This window comes from Crassostrea angulata, chromosome 4, assembly GCF_025612915.1.
Source record: "Crassostrea angulata isolate pt1a10 chromosome 4, ASM2561291v2, whole genome shotgun sequence".
Lineage (NCBI taxonomy): Eukaryota > Metazoa > Mollusca > Bivalvia > Ostreida > Ostreidae > Magallana > Magallana angulata.
Genome location: NC_069114.1, coordinates 40256257 through 40269978, shown reverse-complemented (window position 1 = coordinate 40269978; position 13722 = coordinate 40256257). Strand labels below are relative to the sequence as shown.

The window sequence follows — 13722 nt, the reverse complement described above, 5'->3', positions numbered from 1 at the left end:
TACACGTCCACTACCGGTTTGTATTATTCTATAAAAGCTTCGAAGCATACATCTATTTCACAACTATTATAAACGAGATGTTATGCTTCAATCAGAGATAAAAGAACAGAGGAAATTCAAACTACATAGTTGACATAGAAATAAAATTTTAGAAAATGGCTAAAATATTACGATTTATTTTATCTCCTGTAATTTCGCCAAGTCCGTTAAGTTAAGTATTTGCTGGTAGAAATTTGGTTGAAACAATAAAAGGAATGGTACAAGTAATGCACGATATTATTACTGAATACATACTTTCCTCGTAAACTTGATCTGTAGTTTGACATTTTGAAGCTGTTCAGCTAATTTCATATTATTCCTCAAACGCATAAGGAAAAAAAGTGTGGAAAACTGAAGTTGGACAGACAGACGGACGGACCGACAGACGGACGAACGCAGAGGAAAGCTATAGTCCCCTCCGGTGAAACCGGTAGGGGACTAATAAGGAAAAGAACTTGTAAGTTGTTAGAAATACAAGTATACATGCAAAATAATTTTTTTTAAACCAAACCAAGATTCATATGCAGTGTTAAACTCTAACTTCTTCGCAAAAGTATTCATCTACTTTCGAAGAGACACTCAACGTGAAATTTGTGATGCTAGTCCCTCTAACTAAATTGGAAGCGATAACGACAATAAATCCCAAGGGGGTTTGAAGGCGGTGGTCTAGACTGTATGTTCTCTAAAAAAAAACTAGAAATGACACCCTTTCATAATTCTGACAAATATCCAAGTTGCTTTTGAATTTGAATTTGCAATTTCTTTTTCTTCCTAGTGTTTGGCATATTTCATGGCTACTTGAGAATAAAAGCTCGACTTTTCAGATCTCATGCCTGGTAATTTGGGGTGTTTTTTTTTTAGGTTTTGTTTTATCTGTAAGGCCCGGTAGAGAAATGGTCGTAAAAGTTCATCAACGCTGCGTGTCGCAGTTTTATACATAGCGCCAAGCAATACTTGTAATGGACAGATCTAAAGAGGAAGTAAAATGTGAACGCTCCCGCCTGGACCTTTAAAAGATTCAGAAGATTTTAACCAAATGTATATACTATTAAAATATTTCTTTTAAACAAAGCACAATAATATTTAATGAATAGAGATTTATGGTCTGGCTTATTACAGTTTGATTTACGTATTGAAGTTCATCGTTGACAGAGTTAAATGGCCTAGTTATAAGACGTGCACTTCACATATAGAATTGATGTTGAAATAAAGATAGAGAAATATTTCTGTAATGTAAAAAAAAAAAATGCGCAAATATATCATGAATTTTTAAGTTCATGATTTTTTTTTTCTCGCATAAATATTGCTCAAATAGCAAGTTAGAAATATGTTCAACGTTTCCGGAATAAATGATTACTATTGCAACATACATCTGCAGTTATAAATGTACTTGTAAAATGTTCGCATGATATAGGATTATCTTGGTTTTGTCTTGGACACTATAAAAGGGTCGAATAAAGCGATCCGTTTGACTGCTTTTTAATTCAGAACGTACATCAACCTTTTATACACGTTTGGTTTTTGAATGAATGTTGAAAAAGTAATAATAAAATTGGACCCCCGGGTGTCAATGGAGTGTTTCGCGATTCACAAAAGCGATAAACTCTGGCGTGTTCAAAAGACTGAAATTAATCAGTCATAATATACCTGCACTTCCTGGTTCATCCACAAACACTACCAGTTATTGAATATTAATGTGTTTGTTTAGTCACAGGCGTAAAATATTTAATTAACGTATTTAACTCTTAAATAAGGTGGGATTACATGTCGCAGCTCAAAGCTGAAATCTTTACATCGAGGAATGTGTGTATTTAGTAACTGACAATGGCCGCTATTCAAAATGAAATATTTCAGATCTATTTTGGATCTTTATAGGATCGTCGTGAGTTTACATAATATGATGACAGGATATGTACAGATTTTGTCTTTCTATTAATTACCCTGTCTGTCACGCTGTTAAAGATCTGTTTTTCTTCCACAAACAGTGTGATAGCATTTTTTTAAATTCTATCTTACGAACACGAACAATGCTGCATTAGAATATAGAATACACAGTAGTGCGTGCATTCATGATTGTACATGTAATCATGTATATATTTGATTTTTTTAAAACTATTTTTTTTTGGGGGGGGGGGGGGGGGTGGGGGGTGGGCTGTGGCTATAGGTAAGTGTAGGGCTAGCATCAGACATAAAGAGCAAAATGTGTCGATGCTTAAGAAAATAATGTTCGGAAATCATTAATGATTTGCACATCCTAAAAATAGGAGCATTTGATATTTCATAATTAGTTATACATGTAGTCATATCTTCACTAGACATTTGATCATCAAACGTTGTTAATTAAGTGAATTTTGCAATTTCGAGGTTATTTATAAGGATTTAATGGTCCTGAATTAGATTTCAATGAATATGGAACAAATCTTGGAATGTGTAAGAATTCTACGATACGTTAGAAATATTTCATACGAGAAGTATTGTTCAGGTGAGCAATGTAGACCATGGGCCTCTTGTTCAAACTTGTATCTCTCCTGTTCGCCTTCATGGTGGCGAATAATTTACAAGTACACTCTGATCCAATTGATACTATACATTGAAATTTACTAGCAAGGATAAGCGCAAAAAATAAGAATTCTTAAAAGATCAAATCGTTATCATTTTACGAGAAATGTGGGAGTTTGCTTGTGGCTATCAGTGAGTACTGACTGTCAGTATATAAATAGTGCCGAGAAAATCATTGTCAACCGATGCGAAGCGGAGGTTGACAATGGTTTTCGAGGGGTGTCAATTTCAACTGTTATCCTCCCAAACAGGCACTATTTATTTTGTTATACTGAATGTCTTAATTTTTAAGAAAATGTCACTTCTTTTATATAGGAATAACGTGAATTCTACAGCGAACCGTACGCGCATAATTTTCGCGCATGTAACAATTTTTAATGTTACCCGTTGCTATGTGCGTTGCTAACGCTGAGGGTTATAGAACAGATTATGAACTGCGTCTAAACCAATCAGATTTCAGTATTTAACTGAAAGTATAACAATGTGATTTATAACACACTTTCGCTCTAGTCCGTTTCTATAGAGAGTGGTGTTATTACCAGTCGTAGCCAGTATTTACTTTGAAGTATCTGTCGTACGACTCTTAATGTGCGCTGGGAACATGTTTGACCTTAAAATCTAACCAAATTTATCAACAAAATCTTTTTTTTACCATATTTTGACAACTGGTTGCTATACTAATCTTGACATCAGTTAGAACCCCTTGTAATTTTTACATCATAATATTGGAACAAGAACCATTCTTTTTTTTTAAGTTTAGTATGAAGAAAACTGAATCTATGCATGGTCCCTTTTCTAGTAAAATAAAATTCCATTTTTCTACGGGGGCTGTCACTATCTTACCAAAAATAATGGTTCCAACGGTATCATGATTCAAACCAGAATGAGCAAGTTATCATATATATTTTCTCATCATTATCGTTGTCACCTTGGCAACTTCGAGAAGCTTTATTGGTCGTTTAAAAACCATACAAGTGTGTCAATCTGCCAGTTGGTTATTTAATTAAACGAGTCTGTTTATAAAGAATCAGATCGTGTGATAGAATGTTACACTGTTTAACAATAGTCAAGAAATGTTGCGAAATAATTATATCAAGCGTTTTCAGGGTCACATGGATCATGAGTTTACCCGTCTGAAGGAAAACTATCAAAACAAAATTAAAGAGAAGAATAATTCTGTAAAATGAGATACAGTTCTAAACGTTTTGATCTATTCATTTTAAAGTGTTTTATTTGTTCAGAGAAAAACTCGCACATTTCAAGGTTTACCAAACAGTCTCTTGAATGTTTAAACAGGATTTTGAAAAAAGGGTTGTCCACACGATCACCATTAAATTAACATTCTTGATCTCTCAATTTAGATTTTATTTGGGATAAATCAGCGAAGTAATTCCTGTAAGGTTAATTTTAAAATTGGCAATAGTTACCAACGGATTTTTTTAATTCAAACATACATGTATTCTATTGAATAAACTCAATAAGATTGGACAACAAGTATAGCCTATGTATATATCCTCTCCTGGTATAATAACGGAAGTTTTTTGGCTACGAACCCACTGGCGTCCATTTTTGCCATTGTCCTTTGAAGACTTATGAATGACATATGGTTTATCAATATCTCTGCTTTCGTTATTGAAAAAAAAAAATACATGTGGTTGTTTTAGGAGTTGCTTTTCTAAAATTTGGCGTTAATCATACGAACGGTTTAGAAATGGTTTCGACTTTTGATTGTAGGACTCGGTTAGATTGATCTGTTTCGGACCATTGTGTGACTGTATTACAGTGCTGTGGACATGAACCTGTTTGCAATTAGAAACATCCAAAAGAATCGTACGTTATTTGCGCTTTTCTGTCTCATAATAGATTTACCTATTCATATATATATAAATACTGTATATGTGTTTATATCCCCATGAAAACTTAACTCTCTATCTTCTAAGACTTCTAAGAATTTCCTTTCAAAAGATTACGTCTAGCTTTTACTTAATCTGGTGACTCATCCTAGCTCTCAAAATAGGGCTAATAAAAGTACCGTAGTGCCGTACTGCAATTGTCTAACGTTGGAATACAAGAAAAGGGACATTGTGAACTTACCATGAGACATATCAAAAGCTTGCCAAAACAAATAGCCGAAAACTGATGAATAGGAGTTTAACATTTTTCGTTTTTCCTGGAATTTGAAAATTGTTTTTATAATGAATTTCCATTAAAGGAACATACAATTACATGCGCAACATGCACACCTATGATATCAGATGTCTCTTTATACCGACCAAAGCCCGACAAGTAATTATAAGGTGGTTACTAGTATAAAGATATACCCGTTTGGTTCAGATAAATTATCACAGCAGGTTACTTTGAGCAGGATTATAATGTGTGCTTGTTTACAAAAGTTTCAGATTACTTAACTTAATTTACATAGTTTTAAAAAGTAAAATGCAATTGCCATAAACATTTTGCGTTGACAAGATACATGAAAGAAATATAGGCTACATCCCATCCCATCCTCACGCCAAGCATGTCGATTTTTCATTACAAATTCTTACCTGCTTCATCTCAAGTCTCTGCCAAATATGATTTTTTTTTAAATCTCAGAGATTACGCAGGATGTTAAACTAAAGTAATGAGCATGTACATGTACATATTATAATATCTCAACGTGTAATTCAAGAAAGAGGAACATTTTCAATTTAATCTTCATTGGTTTCTAAGCATAATGCAGTATCTGTTTTCGTCTGGACAGAGATCTTTTTTCATGTATAAAGACCTAACGGTATTATATGATTTCCCGGTAGGGAACAATAAATATTATACAATGATTTGTAAACATTTGAATCTAACAACTGTGATCCATAAATTTTGATACCATTTGTAAAACTTAATTCAAGATATTACACCGCCAGGTGATACTAGTACAGTATAATGAATAAAGTAAAAGTTTATAATTTCCTATTGGAAATGTTTTTATATACATGTATTTGCATAAATTGGAAAAATTCAATGTGAAAAGTAAATAATAATGTCAAATTTTGTGCAGAGACTAAAAAATATTAAATAAGAAATCTAACCAAAACCCTCTTTCATTAGTATATACATGTATACACTTCCTTTTATGATAACAAAATCCATCAATATATAAGAATAAGTTATCCTTTAGACATACTATCAAAATAATGTCTTCATTGCCAGCATGTATTTAAATATACATGTATTAGAATTTGATGGTACGGTTATTTATTGATATTAATGTGTAATTTTTTCCGCCATGCTCGCTATTTTTATTCTTATTAATTTTTATTTATTTATCTAATCATTTTTGAATTTCAATGAAATTTAAATCTACTTCCCTTATATAAGGCAGGCACACGGCATCGGGGGGGGGGGGGGCATATAAGGAAATGAAGAGTGAAATTGAAATTATGGATATACTACGCCAACCCCCCCCCCCCTCCCACACCCACAGCCCCCCCCCCCCCCCCCCCCCCGGATTAGGATTTTGAAGTTTGAGAAAGTTATATATATATATATATATATATATATATATATATATATATATATATATATATATATATATATATATATATATATATATATATATATATATATATCCGCGTGCATCCAGTTGATAATGCGCACTATCGTATTTTTAAATACTAATTTTTATTGGAAGATACGTGTATGATCTAATTCTGAAGGCTGAAAACATCATGTGGATCCAGATTTTGGTAATTTTACTAAGTTTGAATTTTATATAATAAGTTATAGAAAATAGAATTGAATTTTCCAGGGGGGGGGTCCGTATGGTGAGACGAAATAGACCAGGAACGAAACGTCGAAGAACACTAATTTTACTTGGTCAGAAATGCGCTTATTTCAGCATGTAGTAATCCAACGTCACTGCAACGTGTATTTGACTCAGAACACCAATAATCCAGAGCACGTTTGGCAGATTTTCTTTCTGTTAATCAGTATTTGGTTATTAATTTTCAACCATGGGGAAGTCAAGTAAAGATAAAAGAGATGTGTACTATCGCTTAGCTAAAGAGGAAGGATGGCGGGCAAGGAGCGCGTTCAAACTTCTACAAATAAACGAGGACTTTAATTTGTTTGAAGGAGTAAAGAAAGTTGTAGATTTGTGTGCAGCCCCTGGTAGCTGGAGTCAAGTGTTAGCCAGGAAATTAAGAGGAGGTGATGTCAAAAACGACGACGTGAAAATAGTAGCTGTCGATCTCCAGGCGATGGCTCCAATCCCTGGAGTTATTCAGCTGCAGGGAGACATAACCAAGAAGTCAACAGCACAGGAAATCATATCTCACTTTGAAGGCGAGAAGGCGGATCTAGTGGTTTGTGATGGGGCACCTGATGTCACTGGTCTTCATGACATCGACGAATACATTCAGGCTCAGTTGCTTTTAGCTGCTTTAAACATAACCACACACGTTCTTCGCACTGGTGGGACATTTGTTGCCAAGATATTCCGTGGAAAAGATGTCACATTGTTATATTCCCAACTTCGTATATTTTTCCCACTCGTTGCAATATTCAAACCACGGAGTAGCAGAAATTCAAGTATCGAGGCATTTGTCGTGTGTCAGAATTATTCTCCACCTGCAGGATACATTCCCAATATGTCGAATCCTTTACTCGACCACAAATACGACACAGATTACAATAATCTAGAAGGACCAAACCGAGTTATTGTTCCCTTTCTTGCTTGTGGAGATTTAAGTGGTTTTGATTCCGATCGAACATATCCTCTGAACCTTGAAGATGGCAAAGACTATGTGTACCACCCTCCAACTCAAGGACCAATCAAGCCTCCATATGAGGAGGCATGTCAACTGAGAAAGACTGACCAACTGGCAAAAGTAGTTGACCCTACAAAGGCATCATCAGAATCATCAGACAAGAGTAAAGGAGATACTACAACCAAAGGCTCTACCATAGACTCTCTTCCAGATTGTCTGGATGAAGATCTGGAATTTGATCCTTCAGAACAAGATGTGTTGGAAGACTTAACAGAATTACAGATTGGATAGACACAGTGGCCAGCAATGTTCATGTTCATAGTGAAAATGCAAAGAAAATCACAAAATATTCTTTTGCATGTTTGTTCCTCTATTGACAGTGATTTTTGTCATGTTGATTTTCTTTATTTGTATATGTATAAATTCATTCATTAAATAAGGTAAATAAAATTAGCTCTTGATAAATTATAGCTATTTAGAATTAATTATACTTGTATCAATTTTAAAAGTATTTTCAGTTTATGTGCAGTGTGCATATGCAAACATACACACCACCTGTTAAAGTTATAGTGCTTGATAAGTGATAACCCAAAGAAAGCAATATACTAAGCATGATTGAATGATATCTGCATCAAGTCATACTCATAGATATATACCACAGGCACCTGATGTTTTAAACTTTTCCCCTAATGAAAAATAAATCCTTGTACTAAAATATTATAGTACAAGGATATTTTTTCAATTAGAGAAGATTTTAAAACGTCACATGCCTGTAGATTATCCCCTGTACTATATTTACTATTAAATGTAATAAGCTATTATTATAGTGCAGAGGATAATCTTATCAGTTAAAGAAATATTTTTAATGTCAAGTGCCTGTGTCTTGCAGGGATACTGGATATTAAGGTTTTAGTGTTTCAAGTTGAACATCAAGTCTTGAACAGGAGGCGAATCCTGGATTTTTTACCCATTATGGCAGTGCCCTTAACACCGAGTCTCAAGACCAAATGACAGATTTTTACACCAGTTACCGTACATATTCATGAAAATTGGATTTTTTCAGTTGCTTGAATTGTTGACTTTAATTTATTATTAAAACTTTTTTCTCATATTTACATACAAAAAAGAAATTTTTAAGCCCCTTCATTTTTTCAAACAGTATGAAAATGGATATATCGGTACATTGTACCAGTAAATGACACTGAAAGGCAAATTCAAAACTTGGTAGATTGCTTCCTCCCTCAGATAAGATTTTTAGCTTTGGCAAAATTGGGTAATTATGGCCCCTTGCTTTGGAAGACAGTGCTACATGTACTTGTACATTCCTGGGATGTACACATCCGGGTATTGTCATGCATAATGAAATATAAAAAAGCAAAACAAGCCGTCGCACCAAAAATCCAACTTTACGAAAACTCCAGGCTATTTTACCCAGTTAAAGGGGCATGGTCATGATTTTGGTAAAATCCTTTTTTCTGTTTTTATTAGTTACAATGCTTTAGAAATGCTTTTCCAATGATCAAATGAAATTTGAGAGTCATTCGTATAGAGTTATAAGCAGGATACAGGGCTCACAATTCCTTGCCATGTAAACAAGGCTCGTGCTCTGTCTTTGTTTACATAGATTCAATATACCAGTAAAATATATTTTTCAGGGTGATTTGCCAATCATTTTATTCATTTTAAGCATAAATAAACAGTGTCTAACTTTTAATACATTCATTTTAGGTCTAAAACTTGAAAGTTCACTTCAACATTCAAAATGTACGTAAACAAACGCTGTAAACAAACGCTTTGTTTACATAGCCAAGATTTTCAAGCTCTTTAACTCGCTTATAACTCAACGAATGACACTCTAATTTTGATTGCCTAACAAAAATGCCCTACTGAAGCATTGTAAATATTAAAATCGGAAAAATAATTTTTGACCAAAACCATGATCATGCCCCTTTAAATACTAGAAAAAAAGAAGCTGTCAATATGACAGCAAACCAGGTTTTCTTCTGCGTGAACAGTATGGATACTGTGGATACTTATGGATCCATAATCCATTTGTCAGGCTTAAATTGATGAACACTACCTATCCAGAGAAATTGGGTATTTGATATTTTTGCCAAAAACTAAGTTCAACAGCTGGTATTTTTTTCATGAATTGTCAAAATTCAAAATCCAATTAATACGCACATCTCTGTTATATGTCCTACCGATATGCAAAAAATCAACTTCTTATTTTTTAAAACTAGGAGAATTTTTTTAATACAATATGGGGTACCCTTTTTCAGCTGCCTGCCCGCCATTTTCACCATTTCATTCACCGAATTTTTCCTTTGGAAAACACGGTTAATAAAAACTTTTCTTTAAGCACATGATTAATTTACAACTAGTACTCAATTCAAAGCATCATTCTGCTGTCATATTCATATGTAATGCTGATCTTGAATTCTCTTGAGAAAATACATGTACCATAAACACGGCTTTTTAAAATTTTATTATATACACCGTCATTCACGGAATATCACAATCATCATCACTTTTCTCTAGAAGTTTTGTCTTCAAATCTTGCAACAACATATCTCCTCTCAATAAATAACATTAATTAAAACACTAGACACAGTGCTGTCAATTTCTCTTCCTCTTCTTCTCCTGAGTGTCCTTGTTGTCGGTGTTCGTGCTCTCCGTCAGCTGTCGCATGGTTTCCTCGGAGGCAGGGCAGTATTTACTGTACTCCATGGTAAACTCCCCCTGCCCCTGGGTCTGGGTTCTCAGCTCAGTGGAGTACCCAAACATCATGTTTAATGGAACCTTTAGAAAAGTAAATGAAGAGATGAAATCATTACCATAGTTTCTCAGACCAAAAATGTAAAACATAACATTAATGCTCCAGGAATGTAATTTATTTTTAATTGAAATGTTATAAAAAGGGTGTAACTAAGTATGCTTTATTCGTACTATAGTATTAAATTATCATGGTTTCAATTAAATTAAACAATCAGCAACATTCAAAACAGCATTTTCTAAATCATTACTTTTTGCCTTGCTGAACAGATATTTATTTACTTTACTTTATTTACTTTATCAAAGTACATGTGTACCCACTAGATGAATAAAATATCACGAGCTTCAAACTTCTTGCAAGATTTGAACTAACAAAAGAAGAGCAATTGAATGTTCAAGAAATATCCATACTCTCATGAATATTTGACTTTTACTGGATTTTAATTCTTAATCTTACCAGCGTTTTTTTTTTATCTGTTCAGTTTTGATATACACTGGACAACAGTTTTTGGCCCGGTAAAATATTAGGGGTGATACTGTTTGAAAAAAAAAAGACCAAAATATTTGTTCCTTCTATACCTGTATTTGCCAGATATTTATAATACTCATAAAACCGACATTAAAAAGATGCAATTAAAGCCTTGTATTTGTGGGATCATGTAGAGGAACGAGAATTATTTCAAAATTTACACACGCATACAATATTTTTGTAAAGCCACCCCATCTCTATCTCTCTCTCTCTCTCTCTCGCTCTCTCTCTCTCTCTCTCTCTCTCTCTCTCTCAGAGACAAAAAGAGTCGAAGATTCTTATATTTTAACATTTTGATAGTCATTTCGTATTTCAAATTGTGCACACACAAGCAGTAAACAATTACAACAGGAACAATCTATATCAAATTGCAGTGTTTCCTAGCTACGGTTCATGTAAGAACGACTATCTTTTATAATTCAGTCAATTGTTAACAAACTGGTTATCCCTCACAAACTATATAGTGTATCTTTTCAGATCATAGTAAACAGAGCGTGAGGAATCTGGACTTTCTTTAGCATTCATCCCATAGAAATGTAAAAAATGGGATGCTTTTGTTACCTGGTTGGAATGCACGCATGAGTCCATACTGCACCGCTGTACATGCATGCAATTATTTGTGTTTTAAATAAATGATATGTAATCCGACGAAAGCTGCTTTTCAATCTATATTATACTTGCAACAATATGATTTCTTCCCACTGTTGAAAATAGGATGACAAAAGGCGGGTCTCATTAAGTTTCGTATTTTAACGATAAAATTAAAGGAAAATAAAACAGGATTTTGGATTTTGTGGGGATTTTTTCACCAGATTCCAGTTCTGTGCTTAGTTTGAAAGTCATTTTTAGAAGTTCATACAGTTGGAAATCAAGGAAGTAGAAATGTTGATAGATAGTTGGCAATCAATCGATTTTAACCTATTCATTCATATTTCATTCGCTCTTTTCTACCCCAGATTGTCCGTTCCGCTGTTCGTTTCATGCAGTTTACTGTTAAGACATTTACGCAAAATATTGTTTAATTATATCTGTGTAGAAAGATTAAAATTGATTTAATGGTTTTGTGTGCGTTCGATCGAAAGCGCTGCAGCGAACATTTAAGGCCATTTAATCTTTTGATTAAATATGCAATATGAAGTAGTAAAAACTTGTCATCATAGTCAATATATTATGGGTTTCTTTTCATATTTCTTGAATCATTGCAATTTGTTCACAATGCAACATTCAAGGTCTGTGAAGGTTTTTTTTTAAATAAATTATTAAGGTCACTATGACCTCTACATTTCATGCAAACTAATACTTGGAATTACGATGTAAGCAAGAATGTTTAAACGTTTCAAATCAATGATATCTGCCATGAACCTTAGAGCACGTTTATGAGTATATGAATAAATTGTGACCTTGATTATTTTTAACACATCGTAAAGCATTGGCAAAATTCTGTATGCAGAAATTTGTATAATTTATTAAATATAGAAAACGACACAAAGTTGCAGTTTTTAAATTAAAATTAAGTCTACTTTTTTGTTTTGCAGTATATGTGTGTCATTTTGAATTAAATCAGTTCTTAGAATTTTAAATCCATGCATTTAGTTCAGCATGTCTCCTTCGTTAATGGTAGTGTATGCACCTCATCTTTGACAACTGCAAAGACACACGCCTTAAAGTTAGGATGCATGCACTTAGAACGCAGATCAAACAAAGCAAAAATTAAAGTCTTTAAAAACATAGCCTTGACAATTAAAAATAAACAGTTCATCTGTAAAAAAAAAAATCATTTAAAAACCGAAAAGACACAGCTCAACCTTAATTTCTTTCCCCTGTATAGAGACATCTTTTGTGTAACGCTTTTGAAGTTCAGTCAAACGGAATGGTTTTATAATCATAATATGCACTCTGAAAGATGATTAGCTTAAGGACGATCAAGTGAACCAAGGGAATACTTTTTTTGACACCCAGAGAGTTATACGTGCATTAACCAACTGCTTTTATTTCGTGGAATTTTGGAGTTTTTTCATATCACATTGGCTTGCAGTGAGGCTCCTGATAAATTGCTTTTTTTAATAAAACCATTTGAGTATAAACGAATAAAAAAGTTGTACTGTTTGTTGTTATAGTACATGTATTCCAGGCAACCTAAAAAGGGAAGTGGAATCCAATTTAGGTTAACAAATGCCAGTTAATTCTAAACACATATTGATTTGGTTTTTATGTTTTTCAATAACATTTATATTTTTTTTTAATTTAAAAAAAAAAAAGAGTTGACATATAATCATAAATGTTCAATGAAAGATAATTGTCTGTCAAATGAAGCGCTGTCAGGTAATATGAGAATGAATTATTTCGTTATGTCTTTAAGACGTTTGTGCCAAACAAACTGTGTGAATAGATGTTCAGTTCCCATTTCATTTCGTTGGCTATGACATCAGTTTCTTTTGTTAGTTAAGTTTTAATATCGTTTCTGCCTTAAACAATTGGTGATAGTCATTTCATGATATTAAATGTTCTTCCAGGCAGATCATCCTCAAAAATCGATAGGGGTGGTTCTATTTTTAAAATATGTTTAGTCAATATTCCATTTCAAAGTTTCGAACAAACGTAAAATCTTTATTTTATTTAATCATCGTTATAATTCATATCTTTATCACTAATATGATAAATAGGTTTGTGAACAAGCATTCTGAGAGTATTGCATAAGTAATACACGTCCACTACCGGTTTGTATTATTCTATAAAAGCTTCGAAGCATACATCTATTTCACAACTATTATAAACGAGATGTTATGCTTCAATCAGAGATAAAAGAACAGAGGAAATTCAAACTACATAGTTGACATAGAAATAAAATTTTAGAAAATGGCTAAAATATTACGATTTATTTTATCTCCTGTAATTTCGCCAAGTCCGTTAAGTTAAGTATTTGCTGGTAGAAATTTGGTTGAAACAATAAAAGGAATGGTACAAGTAATGCACGATATTATTACTGAATACATACTTTCCTCGTAAACTTGATCTGTAGTTTGACATTTTGAAGCTGTTCAGCTAATTTCATATTATTCCTCAAACGCATAA

General features: G+C 33.2%; 1 protein-coding gene across 1 annotated transcript; it reads left to right on the top strand.

The window, feature by feature from the left end:
• The first annotated feature begins 6481 nt into the window (after positions 1-6481).
• Positions 6482-7811, top strand: LOC128179551 (putative tRNA (cytidine(32)/guanosine(34)-2'-O)-methyltransferase). Its single transcript, XM_052846993.1, has one exon. It carries the CDS (start codon positions 6591-6593, stop codon positions 7635-7637), a length of 1047 nt encoding a protein of 348 aa, XP_052702953.1. The 5' UTR covers positions 6482-6590; the 3' UTR covers positions 7638-7811.
• The last annotated feature ends 5911 nt before the right edge of the window (positions 7812-13722 follow it).

What these genes read in the sequence shown, in the direction of transcription:
- LOC128179551 (XM_052846993.1), top strand. Translation starts at nt 6,591, where the DNA reads ATGGGGAAGTCAAGTAAAGATAAAAGAGATGTGTACTATCGCTTAGCT.